The following is a 27,698-nucleotide window of genomic DNA, read 5'->3' as shown; positions in this document are numbered from 1 at the left end:
AACAAAACAATAGATTAAGAACTGCCTTTAAGCAAGTCATTTCGCCTGCTTAGGGCCTCGGTTTCCTCATCGGTAAAAGGAGGAAGTTGGCCCAGATGGTTTCTGAGGTCCTCTTGCAGCTCTTTGAGTCTATGAAATACGATGGAAAGCTTTCCGAACAAGAGCCCCTGGGCGGCTGTCGCAGAGGTGTGTGAGGCACCTAACAAAAGTCCCGTCATCTCCTGGTCTAGACAGGGCGAAGTCGCAAAGAAAGGCCCTCCGCCCTCCGCCCTCCCAGCGCCAGCAGCGTCTCCAGCACCCTGGGACAGCCCACAGTTCCCCAGGCGGCGTTTATCAGCCCGGAACGGAAGTACTTGAGCTTTTAGGACCCAGAGGGGAAACTTTGAGGAAGGACCAAGATGGAGGCGCCCAATTCTGCGCCGCCGGTTGCTGCCGGAGGCGAAAAAACTCGGGGTTCCGCGGTCCGCCCCTCAGATGGGACCCCCCAGAAAATCCGGCAGTTGATAGACGAAGGAATCGCCCCCGAGGATGGAGGGTCGGACGCGTGAGTTTGTCCGGGCCGCTTGGAAGGGGTCAGGCTCCGGGGGTCCTGCCCAGGAGAGGGGGCTGGATGAACGCAGGCCCGGGAGGCCGCTCGTCGTCGTCTTCCTCCTCGTCCTCTGGCCGTCGGGGGCTTCGGTTGGGGGGTGGGTGAAGAGGACGGCCGCCATTTCTGCCCCAGGAGGAAGGGACCGGAGGCTGGGTCTGCTCCGAGTCGCCCGAGCTGCGCGCTCTGAGCCGTTAACGTTAACGGAACGTGCCCTCGGCTGCGCAGGCTCGCGAGGCCAAGAGCTAGCGCGGGGCTGCGGCCTGGCGGGCCTGGAAAGCTGGCGTCGGCAGCCTGGCCTGGGGGCGGAGGGGTCCCCGGGGCAAAGGAAAAAAGATGGACAGACAGCCAGATTGATTGATTTATATCGTTGCCTTCTACCTTTTAAACAGGAAGGCACGATCTCTTAAAGGATTCAGACGTATTTCACAGGTTCTTAGAGTCGGAAAGGGACCTTAGAAAGCATGCAATCCAGCCTCCTCTTACAGATGGGGAAACTGAGGCCCCAGCAGGTTAAGTGACTTTGTTCAGGGTAGCACAAATCGTTAAGAACATCAGGAGTAGGATTTGAAGCCGAGTCCTCTCAAGTCAGAGCCAGAGGAGCACAATCCAGGGTGCAAAAAATAAAAAGGAAAGAAGGAAACGAGCATAATTAAGTGCCTACTACGTGGTAGGCGTAATCATACAAATATTCTTTCCTTTGCTCCTCAGGACACGTCCCGGAGGTAGGTGAAAGGGTTTCACCAGACTGCCACGGAAAAGGTTCAGAACCCCTGATTTAAAAAAAAAATAAGGACCCAGGTGGAGGCCTGGTTTTCTTGCAAAGAGAAACTTGAGGTCAGAGAGCTTTCCTGTGTTTTACAGCATATTCAATGTCAGTTCAGTGCAATATGTGCTTATTAGGGACATCTAACTGCAAGGTCCTCAGGAGAAAAAGGCAGACGTTCCAACCCTCAAGGAGTTTGATGTTGGACTGTGGGAATACAACAGGTACACAGATAAATGCAATGCAAAATAGAAAACAAAGGGGGCAAAGAAGAGACCAAAGCGTTCTAGAAAGAATGAAGGGTATCAGTGCTGGGAGGAACTGTAGAACCCATCTAATACAACCCCTCTCGTTTTACAGATGAGGAAATTGAGGCCCAGAGAGATATAAGTGACTTGCCAAGTTCACACAAGGTAAATAGCATAGTCAGGATTCAAAACCGAGTCTTTTGAGTGCTTTTTCCCACTACAAACTCACCCAATGTCTCTTATTTCCTCATCTGTAAAATGGAGGTGATAATGCTCTGGCCTCACAAGCACATAGTGGTGGTTATGAGGAAAGTGCCATGTAAACTAGAAAGCACTATATAATTGTGAGTTGTTTTTAGGCAGAGGCTGTTGGAAAGAATGAGATGTATGAGTCCTCCTGGCCCCACTCCCATAGGTCTTAATCCACTGAGTTGTCTCTATTTTGCTGTGATCAGATACTAGAAGAGTTTTCCTTAACTTCTAATTATTAGTGTAGGGACACCAGTCATCGAATTTCTTTTTCAAGAGTGATACTGAAATGCCTGTGCCCTTCCAGGTCCTCTTAGATATTAGGGACTTGCTTTGATGTTTTCTCCTATTATTTTTCATGAAATCTCCTAAGGCTCTTTATTTTGTGATTATTAGTTTCTGTGTAGCTTTGGGGGTAGGTGGATTGGGAGGTCAGTTATAAAATAAAATGTGTCATCATGTGCCTCGACCTGGGCCAATCTGGACTGCTATAGGATCCTCTTATTTAAAAACTTAAATATTTTTATTACTGAACTGTAGAGTGCTCAACTGAAGACTGGAGCACAAGATTCATTTATTTAATATATTTTATTAAGTATCTGCTGTGTGAAGCTTTGTAAAAAAATAATAAAATGTTTAATGAGGATATCTGAGAATAGATGTTAGATTTCTGGACCATTGCTTAAAATATGGTAATGATAAGCTCTTGGTCAAGGGTGGAATGTGCCCATTAAGGGCTAGTAAAAATATATTTGCCTAGAGCTTTGTAAGTCTAATCATAAGGGCTTTAAACAGAAAAGGAAAGTAGAAGAAAGCTATATCTGTACCAAGCTAGTTACCATAGAGAGAAGCTATACTTTTTTTTTTTAATATAAAGCAATTAGGGTTAAGTAACTTGCCCAAGGTTACACGGCCAATTTTTTTGTGTGTGTGGGTGTTAAGTATCTGAGGCCAGAACCAATCCCAGAACCAGTCCTCTCGACTCCAGGGCTGGCGCTCTTACTCATTGTATCACCTAGTCGCCCCGAGAAGCTGTGCTTTAAGAGTAATAGAAAGTAAGTATTTTATATACTCCAGAGACAGAAATCCCAGAAAGGACATAGCAATAAAACCTGTGACTTCAGATACAAAGAATGCTCCAAGTATAGGGATTAAGCAAGAGACAGGGTGCTGTCATGGACAGGAAGAGGACTTAGTGAAAGGAAGACCTGGGTTCAGGTGTTGCCTCTATTCTAGGAGTGTGACCAGGACAAGCCACTTATCCTCTTGGTACCTCCAGGCAGCTCCCTAAGACTATATAAAGTTGCAGACAAGTTGCTGGTCTTTCCACAGTATAAAAAAGTTACTTCCATTGATGAAATCCAAAATTTGGACCCTTTCAAAAAAATAGGTGGGGAGTAATAAGCAAGGTAAACTAGAGATCCTAATACAAAAAGGCAATTTGATTTCAAAAGTATCACTGAGACTTAGGGGGAAGGACCACTAAACTAGACTAAACTGTGATTCTGGAAAGGTTCTGGAAGGATACTCTATTCAAAAGGCATAGGATAGATTCAGATGGAGTAGCAACTTATTAAGGTATACTCAGATGAGGAAATTCAAGAACCAGAGAGAGGAAGCATGGTAGAGAGAAGCTGGGTGAAGACCAATAAAGGCAGAAACAGAATTATCATAGATTTAGAGCTCAAAGAAACTTTTAGGATCATATAGTCCAGTTTAAGTGTTATACAGATGAACTGAGCGAAAGAAAGAAATCAGAAAAGAGATTACAAGCCTAGCAGAGTTTGTATCATGATATTTTTACTTGATGATGTAATGATAGAGGACTTCAGTTATCCATGTATAGGATCTAAGGCTAGAAATTGTTGGTCATTTAGTCTAACCTTTTCATTTTATAGATAAAGAAACTAGCTCACACAGAGCCGGAGTGATCTGCTACAGCCAAAAGCAGAGCAGCTAATGATTTCTTGGCTTGCCTTAATGATAACCATAACTTTCATAAGGTGGAGGAGGCAATAAAGGGAACTACTTTTCAGTATTTTATTCTTACCAGAAAGGAGAAACTGGTTGCTTGGAGAGAAGGAATGGGAGCCTTGGTGGGGCAGTGATGACACCATCTTGGAATTTGTGGTAGAGGAGAGGAAGACTATGCTTCATTTGACACATACCCTAGATAGCAAACTTTACAGGGTACAGAGGAAAGATAGGATTTTATGACCCAAAATTATACAGGGAAAAGCAACCAAAGAGAAATAGGAAACTCTCAAAAATACAGTTGTGAAAATACAGTGAAATGTTTCCTCTGAAAAAAAAAGGGGGGGAGTTGTCTTAAGGGAACAATATGAATAAACAAAGAACTCATCTACCAACTTAGATGTTTAAAAAGCTGTACATAAGATGGAAGCCAAATGGCAAGTCTCTTTACATTTGTATTAGGAATGCTAAAATTCAGAATGAGCTGCATCTTGTTAGGCATACTAAAAAGACAAACTATTATGGAGGAACAAAGAAGGAAAAAGACTACTGGGTGAGGTGACTAGGACAGTTAAAATAGCTAATATTTTTTTCCCTTTTTAAAAGATAAATTTATTTTTAGTTTTCAACAGTCACTTCTGTAAGCTTTTGAATTTAAAATTTTCTCCCCCTCCCTCCTCTTCAAGATGGCATGCAATCTGATAAAAACTATATATATACATTCATATTAGACATATTTTCACATTAGTCATGTTGTAAAGAATTATAACCAATGGTATGAACCATGAAGAAGAAACAAAGCAAAACAAAAAAGAGAGCAAATAGCATGTTTCGATCTGCATTCAAACTCCATAATTCTTTCTCTGGATGTAGATAGCAAAAAATAGCAAATATTTATATAGTGCATGAACAGGTTACAAAGTGCTTTACAAATGTTCATTTTATCCTTACAACCTCACAAGGTAGGTACTACAAATATTATTATCCCCTTTCTCTACCTCCTGTTTTTAAGGAAACAGGCATTAAAGATATTGAGAAATATCTTTATTATCCAAGATCACACAGCTAGTAAGTTAGCAAGTATTGAAGCAGGCTTCACATACAAGTGTCAAGCTTAACTCAAGGCTTTATCAGTCTTTCCACTCTACTACGCTGAGGGAATGCTGAACCACTCTGGTTTTATTTTGCTTCTCTTTTCTGTGTCAAGGAGCTTTACTTTTGGTCTAGAGAGGACAGAAGAAATGGCTAACAGATTTGAAACCCAGAATAAGGAAGGATATAGTTAAAGAGCACCAGCTAGTCATGATTAGTTCTTGTTACTTAGGATCAAAGAACGGCATCCCAGGATATTAAAAGCACCGATGGCTGTGATTGCTGAGCTGCTGTCGATTGAACTTGAAAAATCATGGAGAATAGGAGCAGCTCGATAGTACAGTGCATAGAGCACTGGCCCTAAAGTCAGGGGAACCTGAGTTCAAATCCATCCTCAGACACTTACTAAGTAAGCTGTGTGATCCTGGACAAGTCTCTTAACCCCAGTTGCCTCCAAAAAGAAAAATCGTGGAGAATGAAAACCATTGTCATTGTATTTGACAAGAGCAAATGTCCCAGTTTTCACAAAAGTTAAAGAGAATGGAGTCTGCAAGTAGTTGGTCAGTAAGCTTGACTTTTGTTCCTGGCAAAATTCTAAAATGTATTATTAAAAGGAGGGTTAGTGACTATCTAGGAAAAGAAGCAGTGATTGCAGATCTAATATGGTTTCCTCAAGCTAATTTCTTTTTTTTGGCAGTGTCAGATCAGGAGAATGCTGTAGATATAGGTTACCTATATTTGGCATTTGTCAGGGGAACTGTTTGTCTCCTCTGTATCAGATGTGTACCCTTTCCCCAGGGACAAAATCTCTCATACTATTCTTGTGGAAAAGATGACGAAATTTAGTGTTAGACCAGAGAGTAATACAGGAAGGTAGATTTGGAACGGCTTAGATCGCCAGATCAAAAAAAATAGTTATATAGTTCATCATCTTGGAGGACTCTGTGCTTGGTCATGTGCTATTTAACATTTTATCAATATCTTGGATAAAATCTAGAAGGCAAGTTTTTCAAATTCACAGATGGTATAAAGCCATTACATTCAACATGTGTTCATTTCTTTAAAAATTTTTATTATGAACTTTAAAAATATCTTTATGAACTTAAAAAGTGTAAACATACAAAGAACAGACAAGAGGATTGTGTGTTGAGATGAACTTCTAATTTTACAGTTTGAACAAGCATTGATCAGGCACTGGCCAGGCATTATGCCAGATTCTAGAGATAAAAATTGAAAAATGAAACAGGCCCCACTTTAAAGCGTTATATTCTCTTGGGGAGAAAACAACATGTGCACACCTATTTAAATGCATACCATACATCTTCCACAGTGAAAGCACAGGCTTAATATAAAGGGCAGTTTCTTAACATGTTTAAAACAGGGTTTCCAGAGAGCACAACAGAAAAATAGGAAAGAGTGGGATAAGGGACATCAAAGACTGGAGCCTACAGGGATAGGTTTGAGGGAGGAGGGAATCAGCAAACATTTATTAGGTGCCTACTATATGCCAAGCACTGTTTTAAGTGCTAGAGACAGAAAAAAAGACAGAAGACAGTCCCTCCTCTCTAGGTACTCATAGTCTAGCGGGGGAGACAACATGCAAACAGCTACGTACAAACAAGCTGTATATAGCGTGAATTGGATATAATTAACAGAGGGAAGACATTAGACTTAAAGAGAATCAGGAAAGGCTGCTTGTTGAAGATAGGATTTTTGTGGGGACTTAATGGAAACCAGGGCAGTGAGGAGGGAACACGTTCTGGATATGGGGGGCAGTCAGTGAAAATGACCGAAGTCAGGAGATGGAGTGTCTTGTTCTAGGAACAACAAGGAGGCCAGGGTCACTGGACTGAAGAGTACATGGATTAAGTATAAGATATAACAAAGTGGGGGGTGAGGACTGTCAGGTTATCAAGAGTTTAGAAGGCCAAAGGATTTTATATATGAACTAAGAGGTAATAGGTAGTGACTGGAATTTGCTGAATTAGGAAGGTGACGTGGTCACACCTGCCCTTTAGGAGATCACTTTGACAGCTGAATGGAGGAGGGGGGACTGGAGTGGAGAAAGGCTTGTAGAAGGGAGACCAGCTAGCAGGCTTTCACAGTGGGTAGTAGCAGTGTCCAGATAGAGAAGGGACACTATGTGAGATGTTACAAAGATTAAATCAAAAGGCCTTGGCAACAATTAGATATGGAGGGTAGAGAGAGTGAGGAGTTGAGGATGATGCCTAGGTTGTTAGCTTGGGTGACTGGGACAATGGTTGTGCCCTCCACAATAATAAAAAAAACTAGGAAGAAGGGGGAGAGAGGGTTTGGGGAGGGAGTTAATGAGTTTAGTTTTTGACAGGACCAAGAAATAGACCTCTGTTCACTTGCTCCTCCCATTCCATATTAACCTGAACAAAGTCCAGGAACAAATACTTCTCCTTCCCTCTCCTCTCTCTCCCTTCTTCCATCTCTTCAAGGAAGGAGAAGAAGTAATTTGTGTTTATGGTGATCATGGGATGCCTCATGGAAGAGATGAGATTTCTTTCAAATCCTTGAAATATGAATAGTTTTTGACAAGGAGAAATGAAGGGAACATTCTCTGTGAGGAATTTATATTAGTTAGTAAAACATGGGGAGAAAGCAAACAAATCAGTCTAAGTTGTAGTAGAAAAGGCTGTCAGGTGAGGAGTGGATTTGAATATTAGAAAGGTATATTGGAGCCAGTTCATGGAGGGTCTTAATGTTTCTAGCAGGCCACTCAACAGAGCAGGATGGTGCAGTAGGTAGAGTGCTGGACTTAGAAGATGGGATTCTCTTTCTTGTTTTAGGCAGATTGTGTCACTTCTTGGAGCCTGTTTCTTCACTGGTCAAAATAAGGGTTTGGACTATGTAATCTGTAAGGTCCCTTTCATCTTTAAATTCAGTGATCCTTTAAGTCCCAGTTCTAACATTTACAAGCTTTGTGATCCTGGGCATGAATGAACCAACAAACAAATGAATGAACATTTAAAAATCTTTTGCTATTTCCCAAGCACTGTGGTCAGCACTGAAGATACAAACAGAAAAAAAATTAGGCAGTCCCTGCTGTCAAAGAGCCCATATTTTAAATAGGAGAGATAGCACATAAAACTAAATTCAATTGGAGGATGTATGAGAAGCTCTGTAAGTCTTAAGGGTGCCAGGGTGGGGGAGTGGAGTTGGCAAGGCTTTCTGTTATGTCAGTAGGTCAGATAACAGTGCCAGGGTCTGAAGAAGGTATAGAGGAAATGCAGATGGTAAGATTTAGAGCAATGGTTTCAAACTCAAATAGAAACATGGGCTACTAATTCATATATGAACATCCCTGTGGGCTGCATATTGACTTAGTTTTAAAATGTAATGTTATCTATGTTTTATTGCATTTTTTAAATTTTATTAAATATTTTCCAATTACATTTTAATATGGTTTCAGCAGCACTGGGAGTGTTAAAGGCTATATTTGACAACTGTGGTTTAGAGGACCTTAGGATGCAATGGCAAGGAACACAGTAAAACTTGGTAGTCTTCTATCTCATCAGGATTAGAGGTGGTGACTCCCATCTCATCCAAGCACTTTGAGTGGTCAGGCAGTCTAGATAAGTTTTGAGCAGTCTGGGATGGGGGGGAAGGAGCAGTGGCAGAAAGGCTCCCCTGGGGGTGGCAGCCATGTCCCTTAACCTCTCTGAGCCTCAGTTTTCTCATTTGTAAAGTGAGTCTGATAATAACTGTACTATCTTCCTCATTAGATTGTTGTGAGAAAGAACTCCAAACCATAAAATATTATATAAATGTGAGTTGTAAAAAAATATGGCCTGAAGATATTTACCTGTATATGAGACCCCTTTGGCAAGCAGTCTGGTGAAGCCTATGGACTCCTCCAAGAAAAGAGTTGTTAAATTTTTAGACTAGAATATGTAGGATTACAAAGGAAATAAATTATATTGAAATACAGTTATCAAAGAATGTTTTTTTCTTTTTTAAATTCATAGATTCTAGCTTAAGACCCCCCTTTAGAAAAGAGACAGTAGGAGCAGCTAGGTGGCGCAGTGAATAGAGCATCATCAGTCCTGGTCAGGAGGACCTGGGTTCGGATAGGGCCTCAGACACTTAACACAAAAAAACTACCTTGGGCAAGTCACTTAACCCCAATTGCCCTCCAAAAAGCAAAAAAAGAAAAAAGAAAAAGAAAAGAGACGGTAAGGAACTCAAAGGTTTTTTTAGTAGGAGTAACATTATGAAAACTGTGTTTTTGGAAAATCACTTTGGTTGGGGGGGTATAGGATAGACTGAACATTAGAGAATTTGGAGACAGGAAGGAGAAATATTTTTACAGATATGTCATTTTGTCTTTTAGGAAGGATACATCTGTCTTGTCCCAGTCAGTTAACGGATCCCCTCAAGCAGAACAACCTCCTTTGGAATCTACAAGCAAAGAAGCCTTCTTTAACAGAGTGGAAACATTTACTATATCCTTTTAAGGATAGATATCCAGTGTGAACTTTGATGTTAGAATTCTTCAGAAGCACCATATTCCTATCCCCAACCCCAATTTTATCTTTTTATACTTGGAACAAAACCCACTGAAAACCACCAGATACAGTCTTTTCTAAAAGTCTTGTATTTGCAATTTCAGTTTTACTTTACCTAGTCCAGAGACAGTCTTGAGGAGCTTCTTCTGGTGCTTTTACAACAAACTTACCCACTTTAATGCTTCTCTTCTTTATACCTAAGTTTTGTGATATAGAGTTTAAATCCACTTACTTTTTTTCTTTCCTCAGTTGAAATGGAAGAGTACACCACCATCTGGGAGGTGAATACTTTTGTATGGTTTAAATCAGTTTAAGTCTCCACATAGTAGTTTTCTTTTTTTCTGACTGAATAGTCCCAGTTTCTTTAATCTGTAGGTCTAAATTCTGTTTTCAAGCCTTTTAATCAGTTTTCTTAGTCTTACAGTGCCTTTCAATCTTCTCATATATATCTTAAACATATAGAAACTACTTATTCTGTTAAGAATTAACCAATTTTTTCCCCTTTTGTTCTGATTCTTCTTTCACAACACTACTCATGCGGAAATGTTTAATGTGATTGTACATCCTTAGGGATAGAGAAAGGGGTGAAAAAAAAATTGGAACTCAAAATTTTACAAAAATGAATATTGAAAACTATCTTTATGTAATTGAGGAAAAAATAAAATATCAAGGAAAAAAAATAAAATAAAACTATTATCAGAAAAAAAAAAGTTAGCCAGTGCCCTGGATAATGGAAAGATTTATTCCCAGCATGCTTCAAGCCTGTTATAGCATGTATTAAAAGGGTCCCCAAACAATTAGTGGTTACAAATTTAGTGTTCATTTTTTTTTCATCTTTATTTGAGTAACTGTATCTATAGATGTATTACGTTTTTTAGAGATTTATATACAGGGTGTCTGAAAAGTCTTAGTGTAGTTTTAAGCTTTAGTAGCTTTAATAAATTGCACTAAGATTTTTTGGACACACTGCACATCTTTTATCATTATTATTACCAGTATTACTATTATTTATTATTAGTACTATTTATTAAATAGTTTTAATAACTTAAAATTGTACTACAACTTTTATGATACCCTGTATGTCTTTTTTAATGGTTCTACAGGTGCTGTTATTTAAATGGATACCAAAAAAAAGAATATTGAATCCTTATTGCTATTATTTTAGGATCTTTTTAATACCAATTCATAGACATTTTTCCAGGTATTTGGTCCCAAGAGACAGCAAAGAGGTAGCCAGAGGTTTGAAAACAACACTCTTATTTGTTATCATTTACCAGAAGCTCTTTTTGAGATGTCACAGTAGCAGATGCAGCTTGGTCAATTATAAAATAAATATGGGTACCATTAATATCACTGTCATTTCCAGTACCTGTGATGTTCTCCCTCCCCCACCCCCATTCCCACCTCTTCCTTAAAAGAAAGAAGCCAAACAAACCAATACATTGATCTTGTCTGACAGAGGAGGTCTTATTCTGTACTTATATCTACCACCTTTCTCCAGAGAAGAGGAAGGCATTTTTCCTCACTCATCTGGAGCTAAGATTGGTCATTATATTGATCTGAATTCTCTTCTTTTAGCAATGTGTACCTTTACAAAGTTGTGGTCCTTGTATATATTCTTCTGGTTCTGTTTACTTCATTCTGCATCAATTTTAAAGCACAATATCATTTCCCAACTGATGAGCACCAACTTTGTGTATAGTTTTATAGTTTTTTGCATTCTTCAGTACATGAGAACTTTGACCTCCTTGGGATATATGCCCAGTATTCATTGCTCTGCCTCCAACATTGACTATTCACATCTTTTGTCATCTTTATCAGTTTTGGATTTATTTTTGTTTCTTTTATTATTAGTAATTGAGAGCAGTCTTTCATATGATTGTTGATAAGGAGACCTTCTTTTGAAAACTCCATATCCTTTGACCATTTATTTAGAGAATGATTGACTCTTGGTCTTACCTGTTTTTGTCAATTCCCTAAGTACCTTGGATATCAGATTTTTATCAGAGATATTTGATTTTTAATTCCCCTCTCCACTCAACATGATCTTTTTTGGTCTTTCTTTGGTTATGAATCTTACCCCAAACCATGGACCCATTCTTTAGGCTTTTTTTTTTTTTAAAGCAATCAGGGTTAAGTAACTTGCTCAAGGTTACACGGCCAGTTATTGCTGGGTGTGGTGCTGAGTATCTGAGCCCAGATTTGATCCAGGTCATCCCGACACTGGAGCCAGTGCTCTTACTCGCTGAGCCACCTGGCCGCCCCTAAGCAATTGGGGTTAAGTAACTTGCTCAAGGTTACACGGCCAGGTGTTTCTGGGTGGGTGCTAAGTGTCTGAGCCCGGGATTCGATCTCCAGGTCTTCTCAACACTGGAGCCGGTGCTCTTACTCGCTGTGCTACCTGGCCGCCCCATTCTTTGGGCTTTTTAAAGAAATATGTAGGGGCGGCTAGGTGGCGCAGTGAGTAAAGTGCTGGCCCTGGAGTCAGGAGGACCTGAGTTTGGTTCCAGCCTGAGACACTTAACACCCACACAAAAATACTAGCCGTGTAACCTTGGGCAAGTTACTTAACCCCAAATTGCCCTCCAAAAGGCAAAAAAAAAATATGTGATCTTTTACATTAAGACTGCTTTCTAGTTTTTCCAGTGCTTCTTGGTGTATAGCAATTCCTTATCCCAGTAACTGGATTTTGTTTTTAATTCTTCACCTTATTAATTTATTTGTAGTACTCCACTAAAGTCCCAATCCAGTGTCTTATCATCTTTGATGCTGAGGAGACTATGACAATGAAGCATAAACTCTGGCAGGTTGTTCCAAGGTGGAAAGAATTGGTGGCAAGTACAGATTTAGTGATAGACTGTATATCTGTTGTCTAAGAACCAGTCTAATAAAAGTATTGGAAATTGAGGGGATGCCCATCAATTGGGGAATGGCTGAACAAGTTGTGGTATGTGAATGTAATGGAATACTGTTGTTCTATAAGAAATGATGAGAGGTGGATTTCAGAAAAACCTGGAAAAACTGAGATGAACTGATTCTCAGTGAAGTTACATTGTATACATTAATAGCAACATTGTGCAATGACCCACTTTGATAGACTTCGCTCTGCTCAGCGATACAGTGATCTGAGACAATTCCAAAAGACTCATGATGGCTAATGATATCCACATCCAGAGAAAAAACTATGGAATGCAGGTTTGAATGCAGATCAAACTATCTTCACTTTTTTTGTTTTTTCTTTCTTGTGGTTTTTTTTTTTCACTTTTTCTTTTTCTTCTTTTACAACATGACTAATGTGGAAATATGTTTTACATGATTACATATGTATAACCTGTATCAGATTGTTTGCCCGTTTTGGGAGGGGAGAGGAGAGGGAGAAAAATTTGGAACTCAAAATATTTTAAAAAATGAATATTGAAGATTGTCTTTACTTGTAATTGGAAAAAATAATATACTATTAAATTTTTTAAAAAGAGTGAATAACTATGATAATAAACTATGATAAACTATATAATAAACTTAGCCTAGCTAAGTTTATAGAGGCTTATCACAAGATTGGATAAATGGTGAATTTGTTTTTAGCCACACCACAAGAGACTTTCAAAGACTTCACAGATCTGAATCAATGGAGGAAGTACAAACAATGATGAAATCACAGGTCATTAAAGTATTGAAGTGTGAAATAATATATTCACAATGTTTTCCTTAACATGAAAACTCCTTGAAATGGGCAGGCAAACCCCATGAGCTGTCTCCCCTGGTTTGTGCAAAATATGGTTGGGTCACAGTTGAGTGTGACATGCTTAGGTGTTCGAGCTGTCAGGCTTTCCTGTGTGCCAGCCTGCAGCCAGCGTTTGACTTTGACAGATGTAAGTATAAAGTGGGCAAATGACATCACTGTCTTCCATATCTATTCACATAAAGGGTACTAGGGGCTGCTAGGTGGCGCAGTGAGTAAAGCGCATGCCCTGGAGTCAGAAGGACCTGAGTTTGGATCCAGACTCAGACACTTCACACACACACAAAAAACTAGCCATGTAACCTTGGGCATGTTACTTAGCCCCAATTGCCCTCCAAAAGGAAAAAAAAATTTTAAAAAAGAGCTGGTACTTTCTTGGTATAGTATATAAACTTTTTTGAAATGTTTGAGTCTGTAGTTGCCACATTTTAATTTGTATCCTCTTCATTGTTATTGGCCCCACACTTCTGTGAGTTTTTGGGGTGTTTGTATTCAAAGTAGTTGAGAATAATATGTTTTTGCTTATGGTTCTAAGGATTAATCTTCTGGGGTATTAATGTTTTCTTTCCATGCTTTTCTTTCCATGTTATTTTTAGCACTCCTTGCCCGATGATAATCTGACAAAGTCCTAATTTGTCTACTTAATTAATCAGGATCAGTATAATCTGGAATATACTTGGGAGTTTGAAATGTATTTTGAGTTTTTTCTTTCAATTATTTGCTGTTTACTTGTGTATATACTTTTTTTTTTTATGAGCAATTGGGGTTAAGTAACTTGCTCAAGGTTACACGGCCAGGTGTTTCTGGGTGGGTGCTAAGTGTCAGAGCCCAGATTCGATCCCCAGGTCATCCCGACACTGGAGCCGGTGCTCTTACTCGCTGAGCCACCTGGGCACTCCTATTGTGTATATACTTTTAAGGGATCTTTAGCATTGGCATGCATATTTAAAGGTCCACAAGTATATTAGAATATTAATAAGGATTACATGTATCTTTTTAATGTTTTTTAAATATATTGCTTTTGATATTGGTTGCAGATATTGAAAGATGTGCCGAGCTGAAGAAAGCTTTGTGTACTGCTCATGAGAAGTTCTGTTTTTGGCCAGACAGCCCTTCCCCAGGTACTTGTTCCTGAGACCAGCTACCTGCCATTTAGTTTGGGTCAACATCTTCCTCATGTCATAATTATTTCTTTATAAAAGACTTATTTATTGAGTATTGCTTTAAAAAGAAAGTATAGATGGAGAATTCCTTTGATCCAGGCCTCCTTTGGAGAATTGTCTAGAATTGCCTAGACATGTCTAGGAAGAAAAGAGAGGGTGGGAGGTGACCAAAGAATTCTGTCTAATTTGGGGGGACGAAGTAGGAGTTCAGCAATATTATACATACACCCCACCCCAAAAGGAAGAATGGCAAAATGAAGAAAAGGAAGCAGAGGTAACATGCTATAGGTAAGATAAATATATTGTTAATTGCTTTATAATAAAGATTTCTTCCCTATGGTTTGACTATTTAAGAAAATAGTTAATACAACAGAATTGTAGTAAAATAAGCATTTGAATGGTTTTCTGTTCAATGCCTTTAGTCTAATCTTCTGGTATTAATTTGGGGACTAAGAAAAGAGTGCAGAAAGAACTCTTTACAAAGTTAAAATGGTCATTTAGGTGTATGGTGTTTTTACATTCCATCAGCCTCTAAGTATGGGAAATACTCTATTGAGCCAGATTCTAGAGTCCAGCAAAATTCATTTCTAAAGTGCAGAGCAAACATTGATGGGAACTATAGTAGTATTCTTGCCATCACTACAATTATATTTGTAACTTTCAGTGTTCTTGCTTGCCAAGAAAAAAATTTCAGTGGGAACTGTCATTTTAACTCTCTTTTTGATTATCTCTTCTTTCTGGAATCTTCAGATTCTGCATCATTGTCTCCAAAGGCATTTTCATTCCTTGCTCTAATAGATAAGGTGGTGTGGATTCTATTCTGTCACTTCCTGGTTTTGCTGGCTCTTCTGAGGGGAGGGCTCATAGTAACCCACCAAGGCCTGTCAGTATTTCTGCACATTTTGTAGAGCATATCAGTGGACATGAGTGCTTGTTCTAGGAATCAAGTTTAAATTCCAGAATATCTGTAATGGGTAAAACATGAATTTTCAAGCAACACATTATTTCTTTCCAAATTTATGAATAGTCTTACTGGTTTTTTGGAAGGTGGGGAATTGATTTGGATCACTGTTCATTTGTGAATGAAACTTCTGGTGAGCATGTTGTTCCCTTTACCAATGCAGATAAGACAAGTGTCGTGAAACTTAGAGTCTTAAAGAGTTACCTGAGGCACTGAGAGGTTAAATCACCAGCCCAGGGTCACACAGTCTGTGTTTGTTGGGGGTGGAACTTGAACCCAGGTCTTCCTGACTCCAGGATCCACTGAGTAACTCTGGCTCTTTTGTTTCTCATGATCAATGAATATGTTTTTATTAAGTGCTTGCTATACACTAGGTACTGAGAATACAAAGAAAAAATCGGCATTCTCTGCCCATTTTAAGGAGGATAGGGGAGAATATGACAACATGAATCTATGTCTAAACCACATAAAAAGCAAATACAAGGGAACCCTGGTGGATTGCAGGCCTAGTAGCTAGGGAGACCAGGAAAAGCTTGATTAGAAGGTGGTACTTGATTTGAGTCTTGAAGGAATATTAAGGGTTTAAGAGGGGATGGGGAAAAATTGAGTAAATGGCAGGCTTGGGAGGCAGCTAGTGTAAAGGGAGATGGAAGGTAAACACTAAGGCCAGTATGACCAAACTACAAAGTTTGTGGAGAGGAGAATATGAAATATATAATAAGGCTAGAAAGGTAGGATGGGGCCAGGATATGTAGCGTTCTAAGTGCCATACAGAGGAGTTTCTGTTCAATCTTAGAGGTGATAGAGGCTAAGAGTTTATCAACTGGTGAAGGAGTAAGATATGGTCAGACCTGGGCTTTAGGAAAATCAAGATGTCTATTTTTAGGGTAGGTTGGATTGGACAGAGATCATTAGTCCAGGGAAGAAACAATACTTAAACTAGGGTGGTGACTGTAAGTGGAGAGAAGGGTACATTTACAGAAGATGTAAAAATAGAAAAGCAAAATATGACCCCTGATTAGATATGTGGGATGAGGAATTCAGGGTGATGCTAAGACTGGGTGACTAGAAAGAAGAATGGCAGAATAGAGGAGATAGGATTAGGAGTGGGTTTAGTGGGGATGGTAATGATTTTTGTTTTGGACATGTCGAGTTTGAGGTGCTTATAGGACTTATTCTCATATTTAAATGTCTAGTAGGCAGTAGGTGATAGAGGTTGAATTCAGGAGAGAAACAAGACCTGGACATAGAGATGTGGGAGTTACCAGCTTAGAGATGAGTTTATCTAGGCCAATAAGATCACCAGATGAGACAGTGCAGGGAAAGAGGGGAAAGAGGACCCAGAACAGAGCCTCGGGGGGGAGCACAGCCACAGCTAGGGGGTATGACAAGAGTGCAGGTTCAGTAGAGTGACCAAGTCAACAGCCATACGGCAGAGGGTTTATTTTTCTGTTTGGTTCCATCCCAACTTGTCTATTCGAACTGTTTCTTAGTCTAGTTTCGCCATCAGGAACACCTTTCTACATAGCAATTGATTAGTATACTGTTATCTTTCACATACTTATCATACTGACCCATTCACAATTTTAGCTGTTATTTTCATCTAGGCCCTCTAGACACATTCCCTCCTTTCCTACCCCCTACCAGTCTAGTTGTGTTCCAGATGTCATGTGAAAAAAAGTTCATGCAGAGCTCAAGAATGTGCTAGCTATGAAAATTTGGTTTAAATTTTAGATGTCCTGGGAAAACTCATTTAGATGCTGACTGGAACAGCTGTTGATGAGCTAAGTGATTTTTAACGGCTCTTTTAAAAAATTATTTATTTATTTTTAGTTTTCAACATTCATTTCCACAAGATTTTGAGTTCCAAATTTTCTCCTCACCTCTCCCTAACCCCCCACTCCAAGATGGTAAGCATATTAATTACCCCTTTCCCTGGTATGTTCTTTCTTCTATCCCCCAGTTCCCCCCTTCCTCCCTTCCCTCTTTCTTGTAGGGCAAGATGGATTTCTATACCCCCTTGCTTGTATATCTTATTTCCTGGTTGCATGTAAAAACCGTTTTTTTTAACATTTATTTTTAAAACTTTGAGTTCCAGATTCTCTCCCTTCTTCCCTCCTCATCCACCCCCATTAAGAGGACAAGCAATTCAATATAGGTTATACATGTGTAGTTATGCAAAACATTTCCATAGTAGTCATATTGTGAAAGACTAACTATATTTCTCTTCATTCTATTTCGCCCCCCATTTATTCTATTTTCTCCTTTGACCTTGTCCCTTTTCAAAAGTGTTTGCTTCTGACTACCCCCTCCCCCAGTCTGTCCTTCCTTCTATCACTCCCCCCTTTTCCCCTTCCCCCCAACTTTCCTGCAGGGTAAGATACTCAATTGAGTGTTAACAGCTCTTTTAGCCAGACTTTCTTTACCAGTTGTCCATTCCTTGATTGTAACCCCTGGAGCCCACGGAATAGCCAGTGGTATTAATGTATGGAACTCCAAAGCTGTACCAGACACAGTTTGGGCTCACTCACTCTTACTTTGACCAACACCCAGGAAATGCTTTTAAGTGGCAGAATTGAAAATATGCATCTGCCCAAGAAAATAAAATCATCTCTAGCCAAGGTCTTAAGGATGTACAGCATTGTTGGTTGTAGAAGCATACAACTGATAAGTAGCTAGGTGGTGTAGTGGTTAGAGTGCTGGGCCTGTAGCCAGAAGACCTGGGATCAAATCCAGCCTTACATACTTATTATCTGGGTGACCCTGGGCCAATCATTTAATTTCTCTTTGCCTCAATTTCCTCAACTGTAAAATGGGAATAACAGTACCTACCTCCCAGGGTTATTGGGAGAATCAAGTAATATGTTTGTAAAGCACTTAAAATGTTTGCTTTTATTGTTAAGCCTTATCCACTTATCAGACTTGTAAAGTGCATCCCAAGTTAGTGAGAGTGACCAAAGGGAAATGGTTCCACTGATGACCTCAGACATAAAAAAACAAACAACTCCAACCCTTGGGGATGGGGAAGGAGAGAGTAGAAATACAGTAAAAGGCAAATAGAACACTTCTAATCTCCACCCCCCCAGATCGCTTTGGGATTTTGCTATTGGATGAACCTGTTGCACTTCTTAATGAGTTGTTAGATCGTTTTCAAAGCCTCTGTCACCTGGACCTCCAGCTGCCTTCCCTGAAACCTGATGACTTGAAAAATATGGTAAATTTTCCTTGGCTATTAGACATTGTACTCAGTTATTGCAATCACTCATACATAATACATACTGCTTTGAGTTTTCTTTTTTAATTTAATGTATTTCAATGAACAAATAATCTATTTTTCCTCCTCTCACCACCATTTCTCTCCTTCCCCCATTACTGGAAAAGTATAAGAAAAAACCCATGTAACAAATATGCACAGGTCAGTCAAACATTCTTCCAGTGATCATGTACAAAAAAATGTGTTTCATTCTGCCCCTGAGTCCACTGTCTCTTTCAGGAAGTATAAGTAGTGCGCTTCATCATCAGTCCTCTGGAACTGAATGAAGTTGGTCATCGTGTGGACCAGAGTTCTTTAAGTAGAAAGAGACATTTCATATTGTCCTAGACCAACACACCTCTTTGTTATCAATCAGGAGGGCTTTTTCAATGAAATATACCTGCAGTAGGCTAGTCGGACATTTAATAAATTATTCCCAATTTTGTACCATTGGGAAATATTTCATATTAAATAAAATAATTCAGTTATTCTTGATTACAAATTAAAACTACTTGGCACTAGTTAGCATCAGGTGAGGAGAACACACTGTATTCTCTAGGACTATGTGATTTAGACCATGCTTTCCTTGTAAGCCTGTGAGGTAGGTAGTATAAAGTATTATTTTCTTTATTTTACAGATAGAGAAACTGAGATTTGGAGACATAAAATGACTTTCTAGTAATTGTCTGAGCCAAGACTTGAATCCAGGGCTTATAATTCAAAGTCCAGTATGTTGTCCACTGTACTACATTGCCTCTAGCTTACCTGACTTTAGAATAATCCATTTGCTGCTTTTCTCCCTTGATTCTCTAAATGCAGATCTAAAAGAGAAGTAAGAACCTCCTTCTTGAAAGGAAATATTGAAATATTTTGACCCATTTTAGTCCATTTTGCCACTGTGTACTTCCTGTCACTTCTGATCACTCTTGGGATGTGAAGGTTAATTTCTGATTAGCCTCTCCACTTGATGCACCAAACTGTTAACCTCGGTGATTGGTGTAGATTAGGAATGTCCTTCTGTCCCTACCAGGGGAAGTGTTCTTTATTATTCATAATGACAATTTAACATGTGGCTGAGTCTGTTCTTATGACCAAAAAAAAAAAACCCAACCTGCTGCCCATTCCAGGACATGACTGATTATTGATATTTGACATTGAGGTTTTATAGGTTTCAGAGAAAAGCCTATAATCAGTGATTTGAAAATTACTTAATACTGGAAAAAAATATTGCTGTCATATTTTTTTAAAATCTCATATTAACATCTTTTGTTTTTTATAACTTTCATCTTTAAATATTTCCCTACCCACAAGCCATTCCTTGTAACAGATTATAAAAAGAGAGAAAAAAGCTCAGCCAAACCAAGTATACATTAATTTTATCTGACTACGTATGCAGCATTCTACACCCTGGTCCCCCACCTCTGAAAAAGAAGGGAATATAGTGCAATTTTTTAAGCTCTTCTCTGGGACCATTTTCTCAGTATCATTATGCTGTCATGTTTGGGTTTTTGTGGGGGTTTTTTCTAAAATTTATTTATTTTTAGTTTTCAACATTGATTTCCACAAAATTTTAAGTTCCAAATTTTCTTCCCATCTCTCCCCTACCCCCCACCCCAAGATGGCAAGCATACTGATTATCCTTACCCAAGTCTGCCCTCTCTTCTATCCCCTCTATTCCCCCCTTACTCCTTTCCCCCTTACTTGTCTTGTTTGTTAATCATCTGTGCCACAAGCAAATTGGAAAACTGTCTCCTTGCTGGTTGCCTCAGCCTCAGCTTTTTTTTACTTTGGTTCATTTGCAGTGCCTGACTGAGGACAAGATCAGTCTTCTTTTGCACCTGATTGAAGATGAACTTGAACACAAAAGTGATGGGGAAAAAGCTCCAGCCAAACTGGGCTCAGACATCCAAGTTCATGTCACTGCCTGTATTCTGGCTCTCTGTGGCTGGTCATGTAGGTTAGTGTGTGAACTATAACTACGGTTTATGAGTGGTAACACATGAATATGCATTCCTCATTTTGAGAGTCAGTAATGGGGAGAGAGTGATGTTACTTATTAGTATCAAAGAATACTGGAGTTGGAAGGGACCTGAGAGGTCATCTAATCTAGCTTCCCTGTGGATACATATGCCTTTCTAAAATATCTCCAGAAAGTGGTCATCTTGCCTCTGCCTGAACATTTTCAGTGGTAGGGAGCTCACTAACCCCATTAGGTGGTCTACTCTCTGCTCACAATATTCTGTAATTCTTAGACCATTGTTCTAAAATCTGATTCTCTGTAACATGAGGATAATCTGTGATATTTGAGTAGAGCTATGCAAACTGATCACAAGGTGATTCAGTCACATGTAAGTTGAATCATTAGTACCAACACAGACATAAAAAAGACATGTCCCCTGAACTGAAGGAGCCCCAGCTCAGTATGGAAGATGACATGAACATGACTATTTGTAATGTAAAATGTGATAAATGCAGCACAGAAGAGAGAGAATAGGGAAGGTTTCGGTAAACACAAAGTAACCTATTACCACTTTTAGTAAATTGATCTGAGTTTTATGCTCTCAGGAAATGTTTAACTGATATAAATTCAATGAATGCAGTATTTTTTTGAGGGGGGGAGAGGAAGGCGAGGCAGTTGGGGTTAAGTGATTTGCCCAAGGTCACACAACTAGTAAGTGTGTCATATGTCTGAGGTCAGATTTGAAGTCAGATCCTCTTGACTCCAGGGCCCATGCTCTATTCACTACACCACCTAGCTGCCCCGAGTGAACGCATTATTTATTTGGGATCATGCAGGTAGGTAGCTTGAAGGGGAGAAATCAAAACAAAGATGGAAAAGCAGTTGAATTTGATTCAACAAGTTGACCGTGTTTCTATTATATATAAGGATAATATGCAATATTTTTATAGCTCTTAAGGGTTTGCAAAATGCTTTAAAAACATTGTCTTATTTGATCCTCATTACAGCCCTATGAGGTAGGTTCTCTTCTTATCCTCATTTTACAGGTAAGGAACTATGCCTGTTAGAGTTTAAGGGTTTATTGTGATTGTGGAAGGTTTCAAACTTAGGTCTTCCTAACTGCAAGTTCAGTACTTTCTATCTAATATGTCACCTCGCTTCCATTTCTGAGTGCATATAGTGCCCAACACTGTACTCAGGAGCCTGGGCTTGATTCTTTAGTGATTTTGTAGTGCTTCTTGTGAACAAACTGAAAGAGGGTGCTGGCAGTTCATCTAAAAACTGAAACAAAGAGAGCCTAAATAGAATAGCAGAATTCAGGAACAAGACCAGAGTGAGGGCCCCAAGTCTTGGCTTCTGCACTTTCATTTTGCTGCTTCTGTCTGATGCAGACACAGTAGCCAGCTGGCAGTCTGTGTGCCCACAAATGTAACGTTCATCGGAGTCCCTTGTCTAATCTTAGTAAGGAACAAAATCAGTTTAATTGATAAAATGACCAAAGAAAATGCCAGCTGGAGTGCTCTGGGCTCCCAGGTTGCTGTTTGCATTCCAGCTGCTTACCTTGGCACAAACTCCCTCAGAGATGGGGAGATTGTCAGATCCAGGCTTGATTTATTTAAAACATATTTTCTTTTGACTCCAAGGTTTTAAGGAATGCTTTTAATTTAAAAGAAAAAAGTTTTATGAGGGGCCAAAGCAATATATAAATTGCAAGACATCCTTGAAAAAAGAATACCGTAATGCTTCCTAAACTTTATTTCAGAGACCCCTTGTGGCATCTGGCAAAATTCTGAGGTCCTCATTTCTGAAGTTAACTTCTTTTATGCTCAACAGTCAGTGGAGTCCTTGTCCCCACAATAGCATCAACTCTCTTCTGCATTCTCTCAGAATAATCCTAGACTCTTCTTTTCCTTCAAAATAGTCCTATTGTTTTTCCTTTATTCATTCTAATAATATATTCGTCTATTTGTTTACATGTGTGTATATATACATATATGTATACTTATACACGCATAAATATATGTGTATGTGTGAATATATATATATATATATATATATATATATATAAACTTTAGGTGCTGGGGGTCCTTACATTAGTTATAGTGATCATTAAGATATCTCTGGATATTACTATTAAAAATATATGATCCTAATATGAAATTTAAGGTCTTAGTGTTAGGGATAGTTGGGATTATCCTTTTTGAGATCTCTGTGAACTGAACAAAGAGAACTCAGTTCTCAACAATTCTAGAGATTTTTATTGGTTTTTGGTATAATTTAATAAAAAATCTTGATTAGACACCCTCTCTCCCCCACCCCCCAGTAGTGGATTAGTGGATTGTAGGTGTTAACTCTTTCATACAATTTTCTTTCCTTCCCTTTCCCATATTCAGTTCTTCCTTGGAGTCCGTGCAACTTTCTCTAATCACATGCTCCCACTGTATGAGAAAGGTGGGGCTTTGGGGCTTCCAGCAGATTGAGTCTGCCTTGGCTGATCTAGATGCTTCCTTTGGCCTGACAAGCACCCCTATTGCTGTCCCTGATGGGCGACTGGAGCGCTTTCCTTTGGCTTTAGTGTCTCCAAGGAGAATGATGACACGTAGCCAGGATGCCACATTTTCCCCAGGCTCTGAACAAGTATGAACTTTGATTGTTTTGTTAACTCCTAGTCTTAAGGGATTGATCAAAGAATTTAGTCTTCTCAATATCAGAGATTTTTAGGGTAGAGGAGAAGGCTTAAAGTCTCCTAAAAAGGGTGGGCTTCATCACATCTCCATGTGGAATTCTTATATATCACTGTTAAAAGGAGGCCAAATTCATAATTTTGTATTGCAAATCTAATGTTTCTTTGAAAAACTCAATAACTGACACACTGCTGAAAGAAATTCCACAAGATGAAAAAAGAAGTAGTAATAAATGCAAGTTCATAGACCCCAAGATAAGAACCCCTGCCTTAGATTAATCCTGCTTTTTAATGTTTGAAGATGTTTTCTTCCTGTCCTCCCTTCAGCTGGAAAAGAGTCCAGGTCTTGTCATCTCCCGAACACGGAGCTGGGACTGCTCCAGTCCTATTGATCGCCCTGAGTCAGAGGCTGCCAGCCCCACCACCAGAAGCCGCCCAGTGACCCGAAGTATGGGACAAGGAGATAGCACTGGGTTGGAGGTGCCATCTAGCCCTCACCGAAGAGCCAAGCGGGCACGCCTTTGTTCTTCCAGCAGTTCAGTAGGTCTATCAGAATTATTTGATAGTCCTAGTATATAAATTGCTGGAGGTCCCATGCAGTCCTTAGAATTAAACTTGAATCCATTCAGTAGACTTAGGTTCTGAACATGAGCACAATATAATTAAGTAAGCTAGTAAGCATACATTTTAGGATGGATTCTGGGGAAGACTTCAAGGAAGGAACTAATTTGGAAGTTCATTTTGAAGGGAGGGATCAAATATTTCAGGCATATGTGTAAAAAAAAAATGTAGATGGAAAGGAGAGGAGAGAAAAGGACAAATGATGAATAGAACTAGTTTATATCCAGCGTAAAGAGGGAGAGGCTAGGGAAGATGAGGAAGGAGATAACAGCAAAATGTGAAGGACACAAAGGGGAAAACCACATTATGGCAGATAGGTGACTCAGTGTGAGTGCCAACAGTTGCCATCTTCTCTTGAAACTTTAGTAATGCCGCTTCATGGGTATAAGCATTCTCAGCCTCTGGTACTATTTCTTTTTTTTCCCCTTCCTTCCCTAGGACACATCTGCCAAGAGCATTTTTGACCCTGTTTCTCAGCACCGAGACTGGTGCCCCTGGGTCAATAACACACAGATGGAAGTAGCCAGAGAGAATAATGAGAACGAGTTAGGTCTGTGCACACCAGCAGGACCAGGCTGGAAGGCCGTGCTACACATCCTCTTGGCTCACAGACAGTCTAACTCGCCATCTGATACAGACTCAACGGTGAGAAACGTGGTCCTTGTCTCTGTGTGCATGTGCATATATGGGAGGAGAATGGCAGAGACAGGGCCTATAAATAGCCCCAGTGGGCCTGTAGCTTTCTTAAGCTGAGCTGTGCCGTGTCTAGTTTCATCACGGAAAGAGAAGAAACTGATTGTATCTCTGTAATTTATTGAACAGTCATCCATCAGGTTCCAGTTAATTCTCTTGTGTTCCCAATTGGAATTGCTAGGGGTTCGAAAAGAAGTACAGAAACAGATGAGCATCCAGCTGCTCAGGCCTCGTGTTGCAGAACAGCTGCTCCTTCCATTATTTGCTGTCACTTGCAATTGAGACCCTGGCAGATTAGCTTAGTTGTTTAGAGCACTGTGCTATGATGTCAGGGTCATGAGTTCATTCCTCATATGGGACAGTTAACTTCTCCCTGTTCCATGGTCACAGATTGTACCCTTATCCCCAGGAAACAAGTGTGAATAATTGAGTGCAAATCCATCAGAAGAACTTCTGGGAAAAAAACTCAAAATGCATATAATCTTTGTGTGTATATAGAAATTGAGAATTTTAAGTTATAATAATAGCAGTTAAGAGACCTGGTTCTCCTATTTCCAACTCACTAACTAGTTTTCTACAAAGTAGATGATTATAAACCCTAGAGCAAATAGTTATTGACCTTATTACGAAGATCTGTCTCTGTAGAAAGTACAAAATAATACTTATAAGCAGGTAATATTTCCGGGGAGTGTTATAGGGAGACAAAGCAATGCCATTAACACCCCAAACCAGAATTTATTGCAAGGTTATATGCATGTGGAGAGAGATGATAATACCAAAAGCTCAAGAATTATAATAGTCCTTTATCTATGAACAATGTTTTCTAGATTGAAATTGTATTATTTGAGTTTTCTCCAGAAAATTTTTTACAAAAATCTTGCTCTTCGTCTTTTTTGTCTATACTTGAGTTGGAGGTGTTAAATATTTGTTCCAAATATTAAGTCATAAAAATAAAGCCAAGCCATCTCAGCTTATTCCATAGCACTCTCTGCCCTCTTATCCCCCAGGAAAATGGCCTACATTTTCAGTGAAGGGTTCTGTTGGAAATTTTTATTAAAACTACCCTGTTACTCTATATGAGAGAAAATGGTTTCATGATTGGAACTGACTTTGCAATGAGTGGCAGTTACAGAAAGAAAGATTTAAACTCTATGGAAAATGTCCTAACATTGAGAGCTATACAAGAGAGTGATGGACACTTTGGAGGTACTTAGTACTCTCATGAAAGGGCCTCCACAGAGGTTAGGAGATCACTTGTCACCAGGGTTGTGAGGGTTGGATAAAATAAATGGCCTCTCTGGGGGCACTTCCTGTTCTAAGGTTCGATTTCGTTATTGGAGAACCATAGGATTTAGAGTTGAAAAGGACATAGAAATACTCATTTTACAGATGAGGAAAATGAAGCTCAGAGAGGTTAGTGACCTACCCAAGGTTACACAGGTGGCAAGTGGCAGAGCCAGGATTTGGATACATCTTCTGACTCTAATTCCATTGTCCATTCCACTACACTTCACTGTGTTCCATTGTTTTATTCTGTGTTCCACCTTACTAGCACCTGGTTTCTACTGTGGTAACTGTCTTTTAGGCAGGCATTTAATGGACTGGTTAATACAGATAGCCTAATGTCCTATTTTATAAATTGAATTAGGTTGACCATAAGGGTTTGTGGCTTGTTAGATACTGTAATTGCTTATATTTTCCCTGAAGATTCCACAACATGGAATATAAGTGTTTTTCTTAATTTTCTGGATGACTATTTGTTGGGAATGTTGTAGAGGACTCTTTTTTTGGGGGGGGGTAGGGATTGCACTAAATGGCTTTTTTTGTAAGTCTGAAATGTGATTCTCAAGTGTAGAAAAGGCCAAATCTTATGAATCACTTGATAATATCCTTTTTAGTGGCGTTGAACTTTTGTTTCCCTATAACACTATTTCTGGACATTTCAAACCATTTTGTTGGTGTGATCCAGGAGCAATGGAATCTTCCTATAATTAGCTCTGTTGACCTAAACATGATGGTCATAAAGACACAGCCACAGATCTGACTCTAATAAAGGTCAATTCACTTTATTCCCTCACCACAGATGATATAGAGCTAACCTTGGCCAGGCATTTTGTGTGTGAGTAGGACTTGATCACTATATGTCTGTCACTACTATTAGAGAAAAGCAGCTCAAAGTGTATGCTTTACCAGTGGCCGAACACTGTGTGATCTTTGCAGTAACTGAATAGATGAGAATAGCTTACTGAGAAGGGAAATAGCTTCAGTTTCAGTGATACTGCAGGAGAGGTAAACATGCTCAGGCTTTCTGATTTCCCACCTGGCGTTGTTTGCTCCCTATACTCCCTCCCAGCTTTCAGCCCCAACAATTAACCAAATGTTGAGTGCTCAACTTGGGCCCAGTGTCACTTTTATTTGTGGAAGAAATTCACTAGCTATATCATTCTTTGTCCCTATGGAAGAAACTAATCTCCATTATTCATCTTTTCATCCCATAGAATCTCTCTGAGAAATCAAGGAAAGTATTCCGAATATTCCGGCAATGGGAGTCTATGTGTTCATCTTGAAAACATTCCATCCCCTTCATAGAGAGAAGCAGAAAGAGAAATGTACCCCCTGGACAAGAAAACCTGACCCCCTTTGGGATCAGTGATGCTAACAGGGTTTCTTACAAAGTGGTTTAATCATAAGGGAAACCAACTGTTGTAAAAGGGACAAATGTCACCCACATCCATCTGCCCGAGCAGACCTCTGTCCGAATGCTTGGAAAAGAGGAGGAGGTGACAGTCTTACAGGGTCCCTGGTCATAAGACTGCCCAGAACATCAAGGATATGAGTGCGCCTTTTAGTGCCCAGCGTGGAGGAGGGGGCCTGTGTTTGAATGGCTCTTAAATTCCAAAGGTTGTGAAGAAATGTTGGGAGTAATAAAGAATTTCATTATGGTTTTTCTTACTTCTCAGTGCTGTTCTTTTTCTTGAGTTATGGCTTTTAAGTTAAGGAAGTGTAGACTGGAGAGCTTCTCATCAGCTCCAGTTACAGTAACCATCCTGATCCAGGTAGACTGCATAGCCTAAAAACCACTGTTTTGTAGTTCTATGAATAGAAGAAGATTTATAATCTATCTTGGCCTCTTGGGAAATAGAGATCACCTTGTGGACAAGATAACTAATCTTTG

At 39.5% G+C, this 27,698-nt stretch overlaps 1 protein-coding gene across 1 annotated transcript; it reads left to right on the top strand.

Moving 5' to 3' along the window:
• ZC3HC1 (zinc finger C3HC-type containing 1) lies at positions 1–27,475 on the top strand. The gene is made up of 10 exons (XM_069087209.1): positions 1–544; positions 9,276–9,387; positions 13,169–13,319; positions 14,227–14,310; positions 18,400–18,527; positions 20,369–20,523; positions 22,920–23,163; positions 23,537–23,749; positions 24,269–24,475; positions 27,022–27,475. Exons 1-10 carry the CDS (start codon positions 399–401, stop codon positions 27,088–27,090), a joined length of 1,509 nt encoding a protein of 502 aa, XP_068943310.1. The 5' UTR covers positions 1–398; the 3' UTR covers positions 27,091–27,475.
• Positions 27,476–27,698: the final 223 nt, after the last annotated feature.

Source organism: Petaurus breviceps, unplaced genomic scaffold (assembly GCF_028583685.1).
Source record: "Petaurus breviceps papuanus isolate PSGF00001 unplaced genomic scaffold, PetGlider_PUasm1.0 181, whole genome shotgun sequence".
Lineage (NCBI taxonomy): Eukaryota > Metazoa > Chordata > Mammalia > Diprotodontia > Petauridae > Petaurus > Petaurus breviceps.
Note: the sequence above shows the minus strand (reverse complement) of the source record. Positions and strands in the feature narration are given on the sequence as shown.

Excerpts from the sequence above, each read along its gene's own strand:
- ZC3HC1 (XM_069087209.1), top strand. The coding sequence starts at position 399 with ATGGAGGCGCCCAATTCTGCGCCGCCGGTTGCTGCCGGAGGCGAAAAA. Across the intron at positions 14,311-18,399 it reads GCCAGACAGCCCTTCCCCAG|ATCGCTTTGGGATTTTGCTA; the intron begins GTACTTGTTCCT and ends CCACCCCCCCAG. Across the intron at positions 23,164-23,536 it reads TTTCCCCAGGCTCTGAACAA|CTGGAAAAGAGTCCAGGTCT; the intron begins GTATGAACTTTG and ends TCCTCCCTTCAG.